This window comes from Vulpes lagopus, chromosome 2 (genome assembly GCF_018345385.1).
Source record: "Vulpes lagopus strain Blue_001 chromosome 2, ASM1834538v1, whole genome shotgun sequence".
NCBI classification, from domain to species: Eukaryota; Metazoa; Chordata; class Mammalia; order Carnivora; family Canidae; genus Vulpes; species Vulpes lagopus.
Window position 1 is genome coordinate 87,798,980 of NC_054825.1, and position 18,842 is coordinate 87,817,821.

General features: G+C 44.9%; 1 protein-coding gene across 6 annotated transcripts in view; it reads right to left on the reverse strand.

The window, feature by feature from the left end:
* Positions 1 to 6,003: 6,003 nt before the first annotated feature.
* NHSL1 (NHS like 1) overlaps positions 6,004 to 18,842 on the reverse strand; it is a 241,304-nt gene continuing 228,465 nt past the window's right edge. For all 6 annotated transcript variants that reach the window (XM_041737087.1, XM_041737072.1, XM_041737097.1 and 3 more), the window contains one exon: positions 6,004 to 15,131. In XM_041737087.1, the coding sequence (XP_041593021.1) occupies positions 14,432 to 15,131 (700 nt within the window). In that variant the 3' untranslated portion in view covers positions 6,004 to 14,431. The remainder of the gene's footprint in view (positions 15,132 to 18,842) is intronic.

The following is an 18,842-nucleotide window of genomic DNA, read 5'->3' on the forward strand; positions in this document are numbered from 1 at the left end:
CTGAATACCTACGTTCACCCCTCACCTATGTTCACTCTCTGTGTCACATTCTGTCAGCTCCGTTTTGCGGATAAAGACATTGATGCATAGAGATGGTAGGCAACTTGCTTCAGATGAAACTGTAAGAGCAGAGGCTAATGGGAGCCCAGGCTGACTGACTCCTGGGTCCATGTGTTAATCACTGTGCCTGCTGGTAGATGGCTGTTGGAGAGAGCAGCTCTCAGGTGCCTGGGTGGCTCAGTGGTTGAGCATCTGCCTTCAGCTCAGGTCATGATCCCAGGACCCTAGGATTGAACCCTGCATCAGGCTCTTTGCTCAGTGGGAAGCCTGCTTCTTCCTCTCCTGCTGCAGCTCCCCCTGCTTGTGCGCTCTTTCTCGGTGTCAAATAAAGAAAATATTTTAAAAAAAATTTTTTTTTAAAGAGTGCAACTCTCTCAGGCCACAAGTAGATAGGGCCATATGAAGGCATTTGTCTCATGTATATTATACACATAATCAATGTGATTATGACCTTGTTTTTGATACCAAACAAGCTGGATTTCTGGCTTTGTAATTCTTATGGATATAAAATTATAAAATCTCAGGCAATTATTTTCCAAAGTTATTTGCTTGCCTTGATCATTTGTGTTCTCTGCTTTTTTATGCTTGCCAAAAAGAAATTAAATTCCTTCTTAGTTTATTTAAAAGAACCAACTGGAGAACCACTTCTAGCCCTCCTATGAGAATGTCCACAGTACTAGCCTCTACTGCTATGAGGCAAATATTTCTTTTTTTTTAAGATTTTATTTATTTATTCATGAGAGACACAGAGAGAGGCAGAGACATAGGCAGAGGGAGAAGCAGGCTTCCTGTGGGGAGCCCAACGTGGGACTCAAATCCCAGGACCCCAGGATCACGACCCATGCCGAAGGGAGATGCTCAACCACTAAGCCACCCAGGCACCCCGAGGTAAATATTTCTAATATTTTCTCTATAGTTCTATACAAATAGGCATCTCTTATGCAATAAATTCCATTTTAAACAAGAGAAGCATATTTCTGATTATCAACATTTAGTTGTAATCTGAAACATGTTCAATTAAAAAATTGATTTTGTACTATTCGAGTCCAAGATATCCCATTTTCCTCTTCTCTTCCATAAATCATAAATGAAAGCATTTTTTTAAGCCTTAAAATCAATCCAGAGAATATTTCTCATAGCAAAAATCAGTTACTTTAATTACATGGCTGGCACCGACTACAAAAGATCCCTTCTGTCAACATTTCTGTGGAGACTGTTCTTCTCTTATCTATAGGAAATTTATGTCTAGACTCCTCTAAGGCTAAGCCTTCCACCTTTGCTGTTGCTGTAATTCTTGCCCCATCAATTAGCGCCCCTCCTCCCTCCTTCAGGCTGTCCTACATGCATGTTCCAACCGCTGTGCCGACTGAGAGGTCCAGATTATGCTTAATCCTCCCCACCCCCCAAAACTAAATCCTAGTTCCCCCTAGACCCTCATTCCTATCTCTCCTTTGCCTGGATTATCCAATTTGTCTGGCAAGAGCTATCCAAGGTCTTCCCTGGAGCTCTAGGTTTCAGGAGGGATCTCAGGGATCATGAGAGGGATGAAGGTGGGCAGTCCCCCAGCCACCACTTCTTTCCACAGAGCCATCCACAAGTTGATGTTTGTGTCAGTTTTTCATAAGATTATCTTTTTAAAAATCTGAAAAACAATTCACTTAAGCTCTGTCTTTTCTAGTTATCACTTAACCTTTCTCCTTAAACATTTCACCGAAAGGTCATTTACTTTCCTTCATTCCTGCAGAAGTCATGGTGGCGAGCCTACCCGGTTCCAGGCACAGCACTAGGTGCAGGGCCTGGGACACGGCAGTGACAGAAATACTCCCTTGTCAGCGACTTTGTAATCACCAAACACCGCAGTGCCTTGGCTCTTCCATTCAGTCCTCCTTCCTGAGGATACAGTGGTGGGTGTCCTCATGGGCTTTATGTTCTAGCGAGGGAGAACGTGGAAATGAAGTAAGACTCTGGGATGGTGGGTGGCATGGCAGGGGGCAGCAGACGTCCCCTAGAGGGGACAGCCCCGGCCTCTCTAAGGAGGAGACCTTTGAGACTGGGATGGCGAGAAGGAGCCAGTCAGACAAAGGCCTGGCAGGTTGGGGACATCTTGTGCAGACATGACCGTGTGAAAGGAAGAGGCCACATTCAGCATCCAGAAGAAAATGCTGCATGTAGTGCTTGCTGAGCAAGAGAGAGCTGTGCTTGCAATCTCTCTGGACAAAAAAACCGCTGACCTCGTACAGGGTTTTAGGAAATGCAGGGGCCAAGGGTTAGCAGACTTTCAGAATCCCCTTAGAAACCCAGCTTTAGTTGGGGAGGTGTGGTTCCCAGAGTGAGGCCACTGCTGGTTAGCCTGACTTAGGAGGCTGGTTTATAGGTGGGATTGCTGATGTGACATTGGATCAGTCCTGGTACTTACGTGTAACTGTGGCCAAAGACCAGTCATTTCTTTTCTGGGACTTGGGGGAGGCAGGCACATGGAAGTGTGCTCCTCAGATCCACCTTCGAGAAAGGACCAGCTGCCACATTGGGAGGGGTGTAGTCAGTTGATAGCTACAGCTGACACTTTCTTCAGAATTGGCTGCAGATTCAAGACAAGGACACAGTATTCTCGGGGCCTAGTGAGCCTAAGCCTGAGTGAGGCAGTAGGAGCTGACAGTCTGACGTTTTCTGGCATCTTCCAGCCAAAGACTGAGCAAGGTGGTGGTGCAAATACCTAGTTGTTTCTGCCCACCTCAGGCCCCTTCTCACTAAACCATCTAGGCCCTGGAGCTACCTGGTGGGCTTGCAGAGACCTCATCAGATGGGTCATGAAGGCTGACTGCTCCCCCACAACAGTCCCGCTTTTCCTTTCTCCTTTCAGAGGCTGTAACTTTGTCATACGTTGTAAACTCCATGCCAGCATCAAACTGGCATTCCTGGGATTGGGGTGGCCCAGGATCAGGAGCCGTGAGATAGCATCTTGACACTGGCTCGCTCGCTGCCTGGCTGCCGAGAAGGCTCACGTCCCTGATGAACAGGCAGGACTTAGGCAGCTCCGGTTACTACAACTTTAGATGGAATGACCTACTTACAGAGAAGCCTACCTTGGCTGGTGGATGATTCGCGTGTCTCCAATATGGGGAGGGTGGATAATGAATACAAGGGCAATGGACTTTATGGTTATTACTAATTTGAATTGATAGCCTCGGGGTGGATAAGGAAAAGCTGAGGTCAATTAGCAGACAATTTAAAAACGAAGTGTGAGAGCCAGAGTCTCTTTGGTAACTTGCTAAGAAGCCCTCACCTCATGCAGATGTTAAGCAGAAAGGGCACCTGGGTGGCTCAGTTGGTTAAGCATCTCCCTTCAGTTCAGGTCATGATCCCAGGGGCTTGGAATGGAGCCTCGAATCCGGCTCCCTGCTTCACCCTCCCTCTCTGACCCTCGCCCCTGTTTGAGCATGCTAGCTTGCTCTCAAAAATTAAAATCTTAAAAAAAGCAGAAAAAGCTGAAGGTCAAGCACAGGATTTGATGGTAAAAGTATCAACCACCAAAAATATTCAACCAGGGCACCTGGGTGGCTCAGTCAGTTAAGCATCTGCCTTCAGCTCAGGTCATGATCCCAGGGGCCTGGGATCAAGCCTGCTTCAGGCTCCCTGCTCAGTGGGGAGTCTGCTCTTTCCTCTCCCTCTGACTCTCCCCTGCTCGTGCTCTTGATGGCTCTCTCTCTCTCTCTCTCTCTCTCTCTCTCTCAAATGAATAAATTTAGAAATCTTAAGGGAAAAAAAAATGTTCAACCAAACCAAGTTTGTTACAACAAGGTCAGGACCAAACCTGGATAATGAGAAGGGGACAGCTGGTGGATGCCCCCAACACTTTTGAGTCCCTGCAAGTTTCTGAACATTCTGGGCCTGCAAAAGAGGCTCAGCCCTTCCCCATTAAGAACTAGAATCACCCCCCTCCCTCCTCCCACCCAAAGGAGGAAATGCAATATTCATAGAGATCTGTCCCCATAAGGCAACAGTTGTGCCTAGAAGCTGATGTACCGCATCTCCCAGGCCTGTACTCAAGGTTAAGTCATAGCATTGCTGGCTAGGGCTGGGCCAGGCCAGATGAGGGAAGAAGTGGATAATGTACCAGAGGTGCTACAGAACCTAGCCAACACACCCTGGCCGGGGCCAGGATCATGCCCCTGGGACCAGGTTCCCCAGGTGCTTGGTCAGGGGCACCCAGACAGAAGACTGGGTAGGATAGGCTTTCTGGCTTGGGGGTACCGCTCAGGATACAGGATTTAATACTGGGAGAAAAACTCCATGGGATGGATAGTGCAAACTCAGAGCTTGAGGGTGGGTGGCTCCCAGAAGCCTGGAAAAAGTAAGAGAAATGTTCAAACGGCCGAATTGCCAGGAGAGAGGATAGAGGAAGGAACGCAGAGCTCATAGAAGGGGCCGTGCTGGATAATTAGCTGTGGCAGTAAGAGCCATCGGATCTTTGTTTTAGTCGCCAGGGCTGCCCTAACAAACCCCATAGGCTGGGGCCTTAAACCACAGAAACTTGTTTCCCACGGTGCTGCCGCTGGGAGTCCCCAATCAGGTGTGAGCCAAGTCAATGCCTGTTGAAGGCGGGGCTCCGGGTTTGCAGACAAACAGCCGGTTTCTTACTACATCCCCACATGGATGAGGGGGAGGCGTCGGAGGAGGTCAGCAGGAGGACCCCACGGCCACTTGCCCCACGAGCCGGACCCAGGCAGTGGGAGGCTCCCCACCCGCCCCCATCCAGTGGTGCATGTGCCCCGCTTGCCCTCCCCGCTCCGAGGTGCTCCTGTGAGGCCCCAGCCTTGGGGTGGAAGTGGGGACGGGACCAGCCGCACTGGGTGCACCACTGCCATCTGTGCCTGCTACTTGAGGCTGCTAGGCACAGTCATGCCCCCTTATCTGCAAGGGATACGTTCAAAGACCCCAGCAGGTGCTGGAATCACGACAGTACCGCCCCGCGTATCTACTGTTCCTTCCTAGACACACATACCTATGATAAAGTTTAAATGTATAAAAAAGCACAGTGGGGAGTTAACAAGAACCAGTAATAAAATGGAAATAATTATAACAATATACTTTAATAATAGTTATGTGAATATGGTCTCTTTCAAAATATCTTATTGCGTTGTACTCACCCTCCTTGTGAGGATGTGAGATGATAAAATGCCTATGTGACGAGGTGGAGTGACAGGAGTGACACAGGCATCGTGAGGCAGCGCTGGGCTCCTACTCACCCTCCTCTATACTTCGCCAGGAGGAGCTTCTGGTGCCGGCTGAGGTTGGCGGCAGGTAGCTGAAGGCGGGGAAGGGGACGCAGCCCGTGAGGGGTCTACCGTAAACTTGAGATTCTGGTGGCAGGGATGGAAACTACTCGGCTGGCAGCCACTGAACACAAACCTCTTATGGTTTCCTGTTTATTAAAACTGCCACCTACCAACATGGAGCGGTTTACCTCCTCTTTTGCTCTCTCCCTGCCTTCTGTGTTTGGGGACCAATTTCAGATGACACCCGAGATGTTCCTGAACAAGTGGTCAAGCAACAAGATTTTTTCTTCCTGTAAGAACACAAATCCCAGTTTGAGGGCTCCACCTCATGATCTCATCAAAACCTAATTATTTTCCAGAGGTCCCATCTCCAAACAAGAGCCACACTGGCGGCTAGGACTTCATTGTGTGGACAATCGAGTCCACAGCAATTATGTACCATGGGAAGGCCTGGAGGACCCACCGCTCAGCGAGTGGCACAGTTATCACAATTATGTGCCACTGGGGAGGCATAGGTGAGAGGTGTTTGAGCAAAACCATGTTGCTCAGCAGTGGCTCTCCCCTGTAGTCCAGGCTGGCAGGATAGGTTGGGGTCGAATGTGGCTTGTCCAGAGATGATAGAGGGATGAAGAGTCTGTGAGGAGCCCAAGTGGCAGCGCTAATTGCAGAAACCAGAGTGTGTTATTTATTGTATTAACCACTAAGTTCAAGGGGGGGCTAACTTGTAAAATCTTAGGGAGATGGTTAACAGATATGGCATCTGGAGGGGTAAAATAGATGGGGTAGCCAAGGGTCATGCTCTTTAGACATAATCAAAAGACAGCAAGAATGGATAAGCAGGGTGCTGAGATCACCACTCCTACCCCCACAAACCCCTACCCACGACACTGATCCCTTGCCCAGTTAGTTTCCAGAGCTAAGCCTATTTTCAAACTCAAAAATCACTGACTGAATGAAGAGGTGGTTGGGTTCCCAGGGAGAAAGTCCCTACAATATTTCAGCAAGTATGTACACTAATGAGTCCCCTAGTATTTTTCTAAAGGGACCTGCGTCCATTTACTCAGGTGGATGTACACTGGAGAGAAATACCCGGATACACTGGAATCCAATTTGATATTGGACACCCAGAAGTCTAGGAGTTCATCATAGTTCCTCTTTCCCATTAAAGTGTGAGCATATGGAAGTTAGAAATTAAATGGAGTTCTAATCAAAGTTTGGCTTCCAGTTGGTGCCCTGGGTCTGTAGACAACCACTGGTTATTCTCTCAATCCCTGAATGTATAATTAAGATTGCCATACTTGAAAGGTAGGATAAACCCCACACTGATTCCTTGACCTCTGAGGAAAGAGTGTAAGCTTCTGACACCACTCTCCCCAAAGTGAGGCACTAAATCAAAACCCCTATTCCCTTGAGCAATGTGTTTAAAGATCCCCAGGTGAATATCCACTTCTAGCTGTGATGGTGAAAAAAGAACCAGACATTGAAAGTCCACAGCTCATGACTGTGCTCTCAAATAAGGGTTGGGGGTAGTGGGGAGAGGTGAGTTCAATGACTGTTCAATCTTTGGCTTCAAGGCTTTTCTAGGCAGCATTGCAGGGAGGGGAAGACTGCTTGTCTCACTGAGTTGAGAAGACAGAAATCAGTGTTAGGGAATGCCAAAGTGAACAGAATTTGTTCAGCAGCGTAGAGGATGAAGAAACACACACACACACACACACACACACACACACACATCTCTATACATCTACAGCGAGTCCTCTTAAGTACTTGGCCAAGCACTGCTCTGTGAAGGTATAAGAAGAAACTACCCAAGCCAAGAAATGAACTGCAAAAACAGAGGAAATGATTCATAGGGGCACCGGGGTGGCTCAGTCAGTTAAGAGTCTGCCTTCGGGCAGGTCATGGTCCCAGAGTCCTGAGATTGACCCCCATGTCACACCTCTGTTCAGCTAAGAATCTGCTCCTCCCAACCCCCCTTTCACTCTCACTAGTTCTCTCTCTCTCTCCCTCTCAAATAAATAAACAAAATATTTTTTAAAAAGAGAGAAATGATTTATAGATCATATTTGGGGCTGGGGACAGTTTTTGTTTTTGTTAGCAAGAGTGGAAATAGCTCATATTGCGTGGGGCATCAGGTAGTGCCCTCACAAGGGTATTACCTTAGTAGTGAGGTTACACTGTCTAAACCAAAGACTTTTCTGGACCTCCCCTAATGAAGCTTAAAAGCAAGCCTTGAAAGCATCAAACTAATTCCAAGAAACTTAGCTGTGCACCAGAATAAAGGCCAACACTATTTAAAGGAATACAACAACAACAACAACAAATAAATAAATAAAGGAATACAACAAAATCCATCAATAAACTACCTAATCCCCAACATTCAATACAAAATTTTAGAAAAACATGCAAAGAAACAAAACTATGACTCATAATTAGAAGGAAAAAAAATCAATTAGGAACAGACCTAGAAATGACAGATAGGAAGGAATTAGCAGCATGGCCCACGTGATCTATTGCTGGTGTTGGTAGTGAAAAAAAATGCAATGTAGCATTTATGACAAGTCCCAGGGGGAGAACACAATGTGGATCGCAGGTCCCAGGGTTCCTGAAGTAAGGCTTGCTAACTGCAGGAGAGAATGACATACTTTTTGAAAAATAGCTTCAGGTACACTACTGGGCCCTAAGGAGAGATGTGACCATGAGACACCAAGTGATGATGTGTCCAGAAATGCCCACCTTAGCTAGGTTCTATCAGAATCACAACGTCATGAAGTTAGTAGGATCAGTAGCACTTCATCATGGATAGAAATGATCCAGGAGCACAGGCAAGCTGCATTAGCGGGTCACCCAAACTCCCACGTCATCATGGTTGCACCCATCCCCGCCTTCCCTCCCTCTGGTTATTTGGAGGACGTGTATGGTCAGCTGAAGGAAGAGAGAAAGCCTGAGTGATACTGATGACTTGGCTTACTCTGAGGGTGCGGGTGAACAGGGACAGCAGCTGTATTACACCCTCACTCAGGGGTAACGCTAAAGGAGTTTGAAAAAAGGAAAAAGGATGATTGAGACAATGAATTCTGGGGAGAGAGGCACGTGGATGGACAGACAGGAGCAGGCACAGAGCATGATAACCACTGCATTCCATGTTAATGCCCCCCAGAAAGCACCCACAACTGAAGAGGCAGTGAGCCACCAAGTAGACAAAATGACTAAGCCTGTTGCCGTTAGCTTTTGTTGGTGCCCAGTGCTGGCACAATGTGCACACAAGTAAAGTGGCAATGGTGGCAGAGATGGAGGCTACGCATTAACTCCCAATGACATGGACTCCCACTTACCAAGGCTAACCTAGACACTGCTAACTCTGAACGTCCAAGCTGCCAGCAATAGATACCAATGCTCAGACCCTCACGAGGATATGAGAAGATCACCTGGTCATTTGGAGCCAAAACCAGTGCATTAGGCCCATTCTTTCCTGGAAGGGCCAGCAATTTATTTGCACAAGGGCAGACACTTATTCTAGGTAAGCAGTTTCCTTTCCTGTTTATAGGGCCTCAATAGCAACCTAATCTAGAGACTTACAAAACCTCTGATCCACTGGCATGGATTTGTGATCTACACATCAAAACACCCAGTCAGGAAGAGTTACCTATGGCCATGGGATCCACTAGTCCTCTCACATATGGCACCACTCAGAAGCTGCTGGTCTGGTTGGAGGCAAGACCCTACTCACGTACTAAATCAGATCCTCCATAGTGCTGTGTCCATAACAGAAGGATGCATGGCTCTGGGAAACAAAAGGGTAGAAGCAAGAATGACTATACTTACTATCCCTCCCAGTAAACCACCAAGGGACATAAAACTTCCTACCCTACACCTCTAGGCTCTGCAGAGCCAGAAGTCATGGTTCTCAAAGGTGTACACCGTTCCCCTGCAATGAGCAAAGGCCCCTTGAACTTCAACCTATTGCTGTCACCTGGGAACTTTGGGCTCCTTGTGTCCAGGGTCCAGCAAGCAAGAAGAGTCACCACCTTGTCAGGGCTAACTAACCCTGGAGTGCCAGAGGAGGTAAGCCTGCTATGATATGATGTATGGAACTCAGGGCACCCACTTGGGGTACCCCTTGGGCTCCTTGCCCAGTTGGAACTGTGAATGGACAAGTATAGCAACCCTGGTCCCAAAATGGTTTAATTCTTAGGATCTCAGAACCCTTGGGAATGATAGCTTGGTTCATACCAATTAGGAAAGCCAGGGAGATGAGAGGTGGCAGCTGAAGGTAAAGGACATGGAATAGAAGAGAGGATGATGAGTACCCAATGTGGCCCCAGACCCACGACAGAAAGGGCTATAGTTGGTCCCATCCAGATCCTTCAGAACATTTTTCTTCTCAGGAAGAGAAGTCCATTAGAGTTCTGGAGGAGTGGCTCTCCATGTTTGTGGGGGCAAGAGGATCTACAGGGTGCAAGGGGAGGACTGTGACAGGCTTGGAGATGTGCCACTTAGATTTCCTTTCAAGACTTGCCATCCAGCTGCAGATGGTATGGTTTGCTGACAGCCTCTAATTGTTGGCTTCATCAGGGGTCACCTCAGCTTTTAGGCTGAGGGCATACTATTCCCAAATCAGAAAGGGTTGGTGGCCAGTCGTGTCATGAAGCAGTGGAAATTGAAGGCACGCTTTTCTGAGTGGACTCTTACTGAAGACCAAGCAAGGCAATGGTAAAGGATGTAGCTGTTTCTGTCCAACCCAGGGCCCTCTAGTGAGTGACCTCTCCCCAGAGTTCCTGTACATTAGGCAGATGTGTAAAGTCAGTACTGCAATCTGATAGCTCTCCCAGCCCCATCATCCTTCTTCCTTTTCCTCTTAAAGGTGTTTCAGTCCAGTAAAACCCTTGGCATTCTTAATGGTCTTGGGGCCTACTTCCCGAGGAACATAAGCAAACACAGAAATATAGGAACTCTTCTTATCAGTAGTTAAAATAAAGGCTCCGAGTTGGGAAGTGGCTTCTGCTAAGGGACAGAAAGGAAAATGAGGCCAGACCCTTCGAGAGAGGGGTATAGGGACAGAACCTAAAGGAATTGCAAGCCACAGCAAGGAGTTAGAATCCTATTCTGATTGTTATAGTCTTTGAAGGGTTTCAAGCCGTGGAATGCTACAAATTGTTCCTAAGAGCTTCCTTTGTATGGTGAATTAAGAGTAATTGAAGAGGCATAGTAAAGACAAGAGCCATTGGGAAGCTTTTGCAATAGTCTGGGTAGGAGACAACAGCTTATACCTGAGAGGTCCAGTGAAACCAGTGAGAAGTGACTGGATTCGTGAAACAAATTTTGGCTGTCTCGCTGACAGGACTCGAGTAGGGTTTACATGTGGGTGAAAAGGAGGCCATAAGAAGGAGCCTAGATGTGGACCTGAGCCATTGTGTAATGCTGTTAATTGATAAGGTTAAGTGTGTGTGTTGGGGGAGAGGGTAGAAGTATGCTTTGGAGATATTAAGTTTAAAACACCTTTACTGCAGATTTTGAGTAGGCAGCAGGTATACTACTCTGGAGCTCACAGAGGAAATAAGGACAGGTGTTTAGGAGTTACCAGGGTATATATTTATTTTTAATGCTCTGGGATTAGATATAGTCAATAAGGAAGAGTGTAGCTTTAGAAGGCTAAGAACCAACCCATGTCATATCATTCTCCTTCTTATAAAGCCTTCATTGTTTCCCAATACTACAGAACAAAACCCAAATTCCTTGAGAGGGCATACCAGGCCCTCTACATTCTTGCTGGAGACCACCTTTCCAGTCTCGTGTTTTCCTACGTTTTTCTAGAGACACTTTAACTACATGGCTTCCTCTAAACACTTGGGCTCTGTGTCTTTGCTCATGCTATCCCCTCCATTTGGAGTGTCCTGCTTGGTGAAACCCTCCTTATCCTTAAAGACATAGTTCAGGTTCACCATCAATCCCTCCCTCATCTACCTACTCAAAAGCAATCACACCCAGGGCACCTGGATGTCTCACTCAGTAGAGCATGGGACTCTTGATCTCAAGGTTCTGAGTTCAAACCCCACATTGGGTGTAGAGATGATTTTTTTTTTAATCTTAAAAAAAAAAAAAAAGCAAGGATACCTTACTCTGAGAATCTTATCCCTCAACTGCAAGTGAGTGAAAAATGACTTACTCAGTGCGCCTGGAGGTAGACAGCCCAAGGCTGGTGCAGTGGCTCTAGAGGTAATCAATGGCCCAGGCTCCTTTCTCCTCTATCTTCCACAACATGTGGCTTTCAATCTATTGGTGCTGAAAGGTTGGAGGAGTACTGCTCCTCTTCCAGCCTCCCATTCAGGGAGAAATGGGAGAAAGGAAGCCATGAGGGTTGGGGCTGGCTCCTATCTCAGCAATCTTCCTGGAGATTTCCACACTACTGCTCATGTCTCATTGGCCAAAACTGTGCCCTCTTACTACGGGGGAAACTGTGAGGTATAGTTTTGGATGGGTGCACTGCCAGCTTGAATCAATGTCAGGTGTTCCAATGGTAAAGGAGAGAACACATAGTCGAGTCCCAACAGGGTTTGCTAAGGAGCCCAACTCTTTCATCTATTCTGATGTTTTACAGGATAGTTCGTAGTTTGTGTGTCTTTTTCATTAGATTTGAAGCCTCTCATCCACATTTTTTAAGATTCTTGTTTCCCTATACTTGGTGCATGCCTGTGAAAAGTTCTCACATCTCTCCATGTGCCGCATCACCTGAATTATACGTCAATGCTTTATTCAGATTTTATTCAAAAGTCCTTAGGACACTGTCCAGAGCTGTTCTTCCATATGCCCTTTTAGATGGCACCAGCCACCTTGTCTGTGATGTTCTGTCTCCTGTCTGTTGGGTCCCCACATCCCACAGGCACCTTCTGGTCTTCACTGCTGTTCTGTTTGCACCCAGCAAAGCACTCAACAGTTTTCTGAAAGGAGATCTACCTTATTATTAAAAAATGCGTGTACAAACAAAAAGAAATAAGGTTCAAATGTTTACTTTACAATTGTTTTATTCAAAGCAAATTTTAAAACCTAATATTTTTTTCTTTAAAAATGGGGATTTTAATAGCTTTATAATTAATTTTGATGTTGTTTACTTTACCTTCAACATAAATGATGTATATATTAAGTTAAAGTTTTCTGATATTCACGTACATTCTAATCTTGTTTAGGGAGCTATGAGATTTCATATTCAAAAGCCAACACCACTTTCCTAAAATTTAGAAGAAAAGATCCTTGTGCCCAATGTGGTAGATAATTGCTCCGAATGGTAAAAAGTCCTTTAGCCTTTGGCCAAATATCAGATCTTCATTTCTGGTTGTGTGAAAATAAGTGTTTTGTTTTCTTCAGAGAACGGAAGAAGCCTTAATTCTTTAAGTTTGTTTTTGTCTCAAAGACATGTCTAAAATGGGCATCTAAAATTGTAATGTATAATAAACTTTTTGATAATTTGGACTGTGCAGTGCAACTTTCAGATGATATTTTTATACCAAAAAAAGATGACGATTGGCAGCTGCATTGTACGTAGGCCAAGAATCTCAGTATTATCCTCTCAGGTCCTTCTAATGAAGAGGACAAGACTTACTTTATTTAACCAACAAATTTAACAGGAGCCTAAGTACACGGCAGTTGAGGGGAGTGGGGGGAAGAGGTCACAAGAATAGGACATAAAAAATAAATACTTTACACACTTTTCTCCCAAGCCTAAAAGTATTAAAATTCTAACTGGGGAAGATTAGAAGGTAATTAGCCAACTCAATTCCTTATAAAAAATATAAAAACTCACAAACCAATTAATGCAAAAAATCTTTTTAATCTAAAAACTTATTTCCCAGGGCTAATAGCCAAACCCTGCCAATTTGTATTAGTGTTATTTGACTAACAAGAGCTATCCAGTATTTTCTTCCAAGTAAGATAATATATAATAGATTCTGATAAACCTTTCTAAATGAGGACATGATACTGTAGGCAGTTCAAGGAAAAATAGCCATACCTTTTTCTTTGGTGTAACCAAAAGGATATCCAAAAGTTAGCAAATGTTGACATTTCAAGTGATAAGAAATTGTCAAATGGAAGTTTAAACTCTGGTAAAAACAGTCGTAAAAGGAAAATCTCCACCCACAGTTCTGTAGTGCAAGTTTTCAAATTTAATTCTGAAAAATAATTTTATTGAATAAACAGGAAACAGCTTCCAGCAGTGTATTTTATTATGTGCTCCTCGTCCTCTCCTACCCTCTTGGTATGTGCACCCCATTGTTGCTATTCTTAAAGGCTTTAGCTGCTACTCAAGGAGGAAATTCATTTAAAAAATTACCCACGTGGCTAAAAGTCAAGCTAAAAGTTGTGTGCCTGTGGCTGCATAGCAGCAGGCTCCTAGTTACGGCGTTGCCACTTCCACGTTTGTCATTTTCACAAAAAAGAAACAAAGCCTTTTTTCCCCAGAAAAAAGTACCTGAACCAATTAGTCATTTAGCCCTTTCCCATCATTTTGGGTTAATCACAACTTGGCTCAGCTGGAAAGCACACCGGTGCCCACACCTACGGGTCCTCTGCAGCAACACCAGCAAATCAACCACCTCTTTCTTAGAAGAGATGGTTCTTGCTCTCCCTTCTTTGGGAACTAATTTCCAAAACTGTAACACTTTTAAAGCAATTACCACCTAGTCCATAAGACTCCATTACTCTACCCAGCTTAACTGTGTTTCCTTCTCCTATTTCTGTACATGCTGTTTGTATGTGTGTGTATTTTTTTAAACATAAAAAGTGTTCAAAATGCACACACACACACACACACACACACACACACACCCAGCATTTAAGGGGGGGGGGGGGGGGAGGAAAACAAAAAATCTTCCCCAGGAAGCACTTTCAGAAGTTAAGCTTCTACTTGCTTTTAAGCCACAGGTGCCAGGTGGGTCCTAAATGATGCTCCCCTTCCGCTGCAGGGCTGGCGGTGCCTGGGCCCACAGCACAGACGCTGAGTGGGATCCAGGGGCAAGGCAGGGAAGGGCACCTGTCAGGCTTTTCCTAGAGCGATGTTGTGTGTGCCTCCCTCATGTAACCTGGGAGTCACACGCTTGGCCCTAGCTCTCTTCCCTCTGAGGACCTCCACGTTGTTCTGCTCCATGTGTGCCCTCTGCGCTGACTATCCCATCAGCAGGGCCAGGACCCTGTGCCTGCAGGGGGGTGGCGGGCTCCCCGCCTAGTCCATTCATGGAACACCCTCTGGCGGTGCCCAGGGCCCCGTGAGCCCGGCTATCTACAGGCTCCGTGGCCTCCCCTTCGCCTTCTGAGATGACAGTCATGGGGCTGCTCTGGATTCGGTTCCGCATGCTGTACCTGCTGCTGGCTGCAGAAGGTGGAGTTCGACTGCGCCCGTACCGGGGGCCAGAGAAGGACAGACTCCGAGGCATCAGGCCTTCGTTCTTGGCCCACTCCTCCTGGGCCCTTCTGTTCTTGCTGGGGGAGCAGCTTGACGGGCTCTCGGGAGTATCTGGCGAAGGCTCTGACCTTGACCTCTGGAATCTAGGGTCTGTGTTCTTTAGCATCTCAGCTGCGGACATGCGGGCGCTGGTGTCCGAGCGGCTCCCCTTTTTTAGCAACAGAGCTTTGAAGTTGTCACTGCTGGTGCTGCTCTTCCGGACACTTCTCTGAATTGACCCCACTTGCTTGGGGGAAGCCAGGCTGGGGGCCGCACCGGTGGGCGTCACCGGAGGGGAGGGAGAATGATTTCGGGAGTGATCGTCATCTGAATCCTTCCGGCCCAGGACTTTCCTCTTGGATCTGAGAGGCAATAACATTAAGATAACGGTTAATTCCCAGTGGGCTGCAGCATGTCAGGCACCACCACACCGCTTTTTGCTGCATTCTCAGGTCATCATTTATTAAGAGTTACTTTAGGGGCACCTGGGTGGCTCAGGTCATGATCCCGGGGAATGAGCTCTGTGTTATCAGGCTCCCTGCTCAGTGGGGAGTCTGCTTCTGCCTCTCCCCCCACCCCAGCTTGTCCGTGTGTGTGTGCATTCCCTCTCTCCCTCTAATAAATAAAATCTTTTTTTTAAAAAAGAGAATTACTTTAATAATTCATTGTATTATCGTGTGAGCCTCTGACCCAGCTACAGGAATTATTTAATCAACAGCTATCTTTCTTCTATTCACTCTCACTGGATTATTTTGAAACAAATCTCAGACATCACATTAACTTATTTTGGTGAGGATCACTTCAAAAGTTTGTAATAATTGCCATATTGTATCTAATTCTCCTATACTGGACTGATCCTGAGATCATTTGCCAGTCCTGGCCAGCCTTTCTGCTATTCTTTCTTCTCTTGCTTGGTTCTAGCCCTTGAACACAGCTAATAGATAAGCCAGCCCCAGAATATCCACTATCCTGAGGCAGGCTCCCACCTCAGGTTCTAGAAGGACTCTACAACCCTGCATTCTTAGTCATTCTAGAGTTTGACATAAAAACAGTCTTCCTTGGCGCTTACGGGATCTTATGTCAACTCCTCCAAATCCAGTTTTCCGGAAAACAAGAGTGAACCTTCCATACCACATGCAGTTGCTGGACTTCAGAAAACCTCCAACTGATCAAGAGATTCTGAGGAATGTGGGCGGACTGTGAAAGAGGAGGGGCCTTTAAGGAAAGTAAAATGTTTTCTGAATGTGTTTCTTGTCCTCATTCTGTTCCATGTGTTTTATACTGAGAATGGCTCAGAGGTAATAAAGCAGATGAGCCACGGGGCCCCTTGCTGGTCTCTTCATGATAACAACTCAATCTGCATGGAATCTCTCTGCTGAGTGCAGGTGCTCTAAGGAAACTCGGTACATTTAATAAAATAAAGACATGGGTATATCTCTTTGTTTGCTATAAAATTCTAAATATGCAGAAGGGAAGGGTAAAGAGGATGCTATTGTATATACAGATAAAGAACTGAATTTGAGCATTACCAACTTCTAGCTGTGTAACCCTGGGCAAGCTACTCATCTATGCTGCAACATAGCTTTCACACTTGCAAAATAGGGGTGAGAATACCAACCTCACAGGTTTGTGAGGATTCAATGAGATAAACCACCTCTGTACACAGACCTGGGTTAAATTCCACACTAAGCTTCCTTGCTCTGTGACCTTGGGCAAGTTAAAGTTTCTGATCCAATTTCCTAGCTGGAAAGGGAAATAACAGTAGAGAGCTCATAGTTTATCAATACAGATGAAGGCAAATAACAGCCATAACGTGTCAGGCATGGAGGATGTGCTTAATAAAACTTTGAGTGTCATTTAGGGAAATATAATTCTTCCTTCCGGGCTTCAGTGCTATTTTGACCTGGCCTGCACAGCAAGGCACGGGGGAGGGGTGGGGTGCGGGGAAGGGCCCCTGATGGCTGCCCTGCTCTGGCGCCTAATTTTTTGTTTGGTTTTTGAAAGGTGAGGGTGCGCTGAGACAGCCTTTAACTGTGGATTTCGAATTAAGAGAGGAGATGGGAATTTATAAGTTTGTTGTTTCTCAAGAGCAACTGCCCCCCAAAATGAGAATTAAATGTAAACATTATGAATTCTCTGCATATACGTATGCATATATGTGTATATACACACACACATACTCTGTGTGTGTATTTCTAAAGAAAATGGCTATAAAAAGTGCTCAAACAGTTAACACTAGCTTGAAAACTAATTACTTCAATAAATATAAAAATTTCACACCTCAACTGGTGTTCTACATTTTCCATCTGGCTTTAAATCTGAAGTGAATTAATTTGCATTATAAAATTTGAAGGCTGTGGTTCAGTTTAGATACTCTTTCTTTTAAATTATTAGCTTAGGTGCCGGAGAATATAAAATAAAATAAAGCCCTAAAAATCACAGCCTTCAGATGGATTTTGTTATGTCTGCTAATACATTATCGATGCTAAAACAAAAATTAGCAGGTGTCCTTACTCTCTTTGCAATCCATACCCTACTTGGCCTTTATTTCTATCATGTGTACACAGAATATAGTAATAATAGTAATATAGACTGGCTGATTTCCACATCTGCAGTAGACAAAATTCACTAGTAGGAGGAACCACAGATTTTTCAGTGCCTTCAGAAGGTTGCCAAAGTAAAATAGGGCATATTTTTTCGGAAAAGCACTTAGTAACTTGACCCCATGACAACTGGGCTCCTCACTGAGACCAAGTATTTAGTACACAGAGCAACTAGCAATGCATCTTCTCTCTGGACTGCTACTATAAATATGCCTACTTGTTTAACAACCCAGTGTGTTCCAAACTAAATGAAAAATGTGACGTCTTGGAAGAATTTCCTAATAGTTGAATTCCAATTGGTTTCATTTAATTTTGAAAACTATTTATTGAGTGCTTATTATGTGTCTAGCATGGTTAGAGTTAGAAACATCTGTGTAAACTTCTAGAAATGCCACTAAAGTTGGTTTCAAAGGATGTAGCATTTTTCCTTTTACTCTTTTGAGAAATAATTTCATAAGCAGCCGCCTTCTTATTTCTAATAAAATCAAAGAAACCAGTCAATGTTCAAGAGGCAATCTTTAGGGTCTTTTAGGATATTATACCAATATTAGAGCCAAGAGGTGAAGAACAAAATTCTTGACAAACACCTAATTCCCCATCTTGGTTCCTCCCTCCATTCCCCAACCCCACATTAGATATTTATATGCTCCTTTGGAGATTTCAAATCAGGACAGCCCTATGCTTTTCACCTCACGCTACTGTCTTTTTAGTTAGATTCCAAGAATTGGGAAAAGAGTCCTGACACATAGATAATCAAATGATTTTATAGGGTTCTTTGTTTCAGGAAGGAAAAAAGGGATCTCGAGTCAGCATAGTAGAAGGAGTTGGCAACATAAGGACATTCATAAGAATTATCTAAAAATACTGTGGTAAAGAAGTCGAGAAGGAAGCATAGGGTTTATATAGTAGCATTGTGGTTGAAAGTCCTTGTACATATACAATCTCATCTATTCTTACAATGACACTGTTATGACTACGCAGCTGTTTACAACCAGAAAGAAGGCAATATATATAGTTTTCACGCTAAATCATATTCACTCTCTGAGGTAACCACAGGTAAAAAATGTTCAGGCAGTTATTTTGAAAAATTTATCCTACATTTTTTTAAAACCCAACAATTTCTGATGCCAGTAGATGGCACTAATGGTCTAGACTACTCAAAAACAAATTTCATTCCTTCCACTCCTGCTTTGAAAAGATTGTACTCTTGTATTGAAACACTTTAAGTAGCCAGAGAAAACTGCATTAGAAAAATCCTGATATATCCTGATATTTTAAAAATATATTAATAATAATAATAATAATAATAATAATAAAAACGCCCTGAGGTAAAGAGGTCCCCAAGAGCTTGTCTGCGCATCTTACGTCCACAAAACAGTGTTGCTCATCCTGGCCTGGATCATCGGTTGCTCTAATCCGGTTCTTGTAAATACTCTGTCATATGACTGACATGTTGCATTTCTTGCCAGC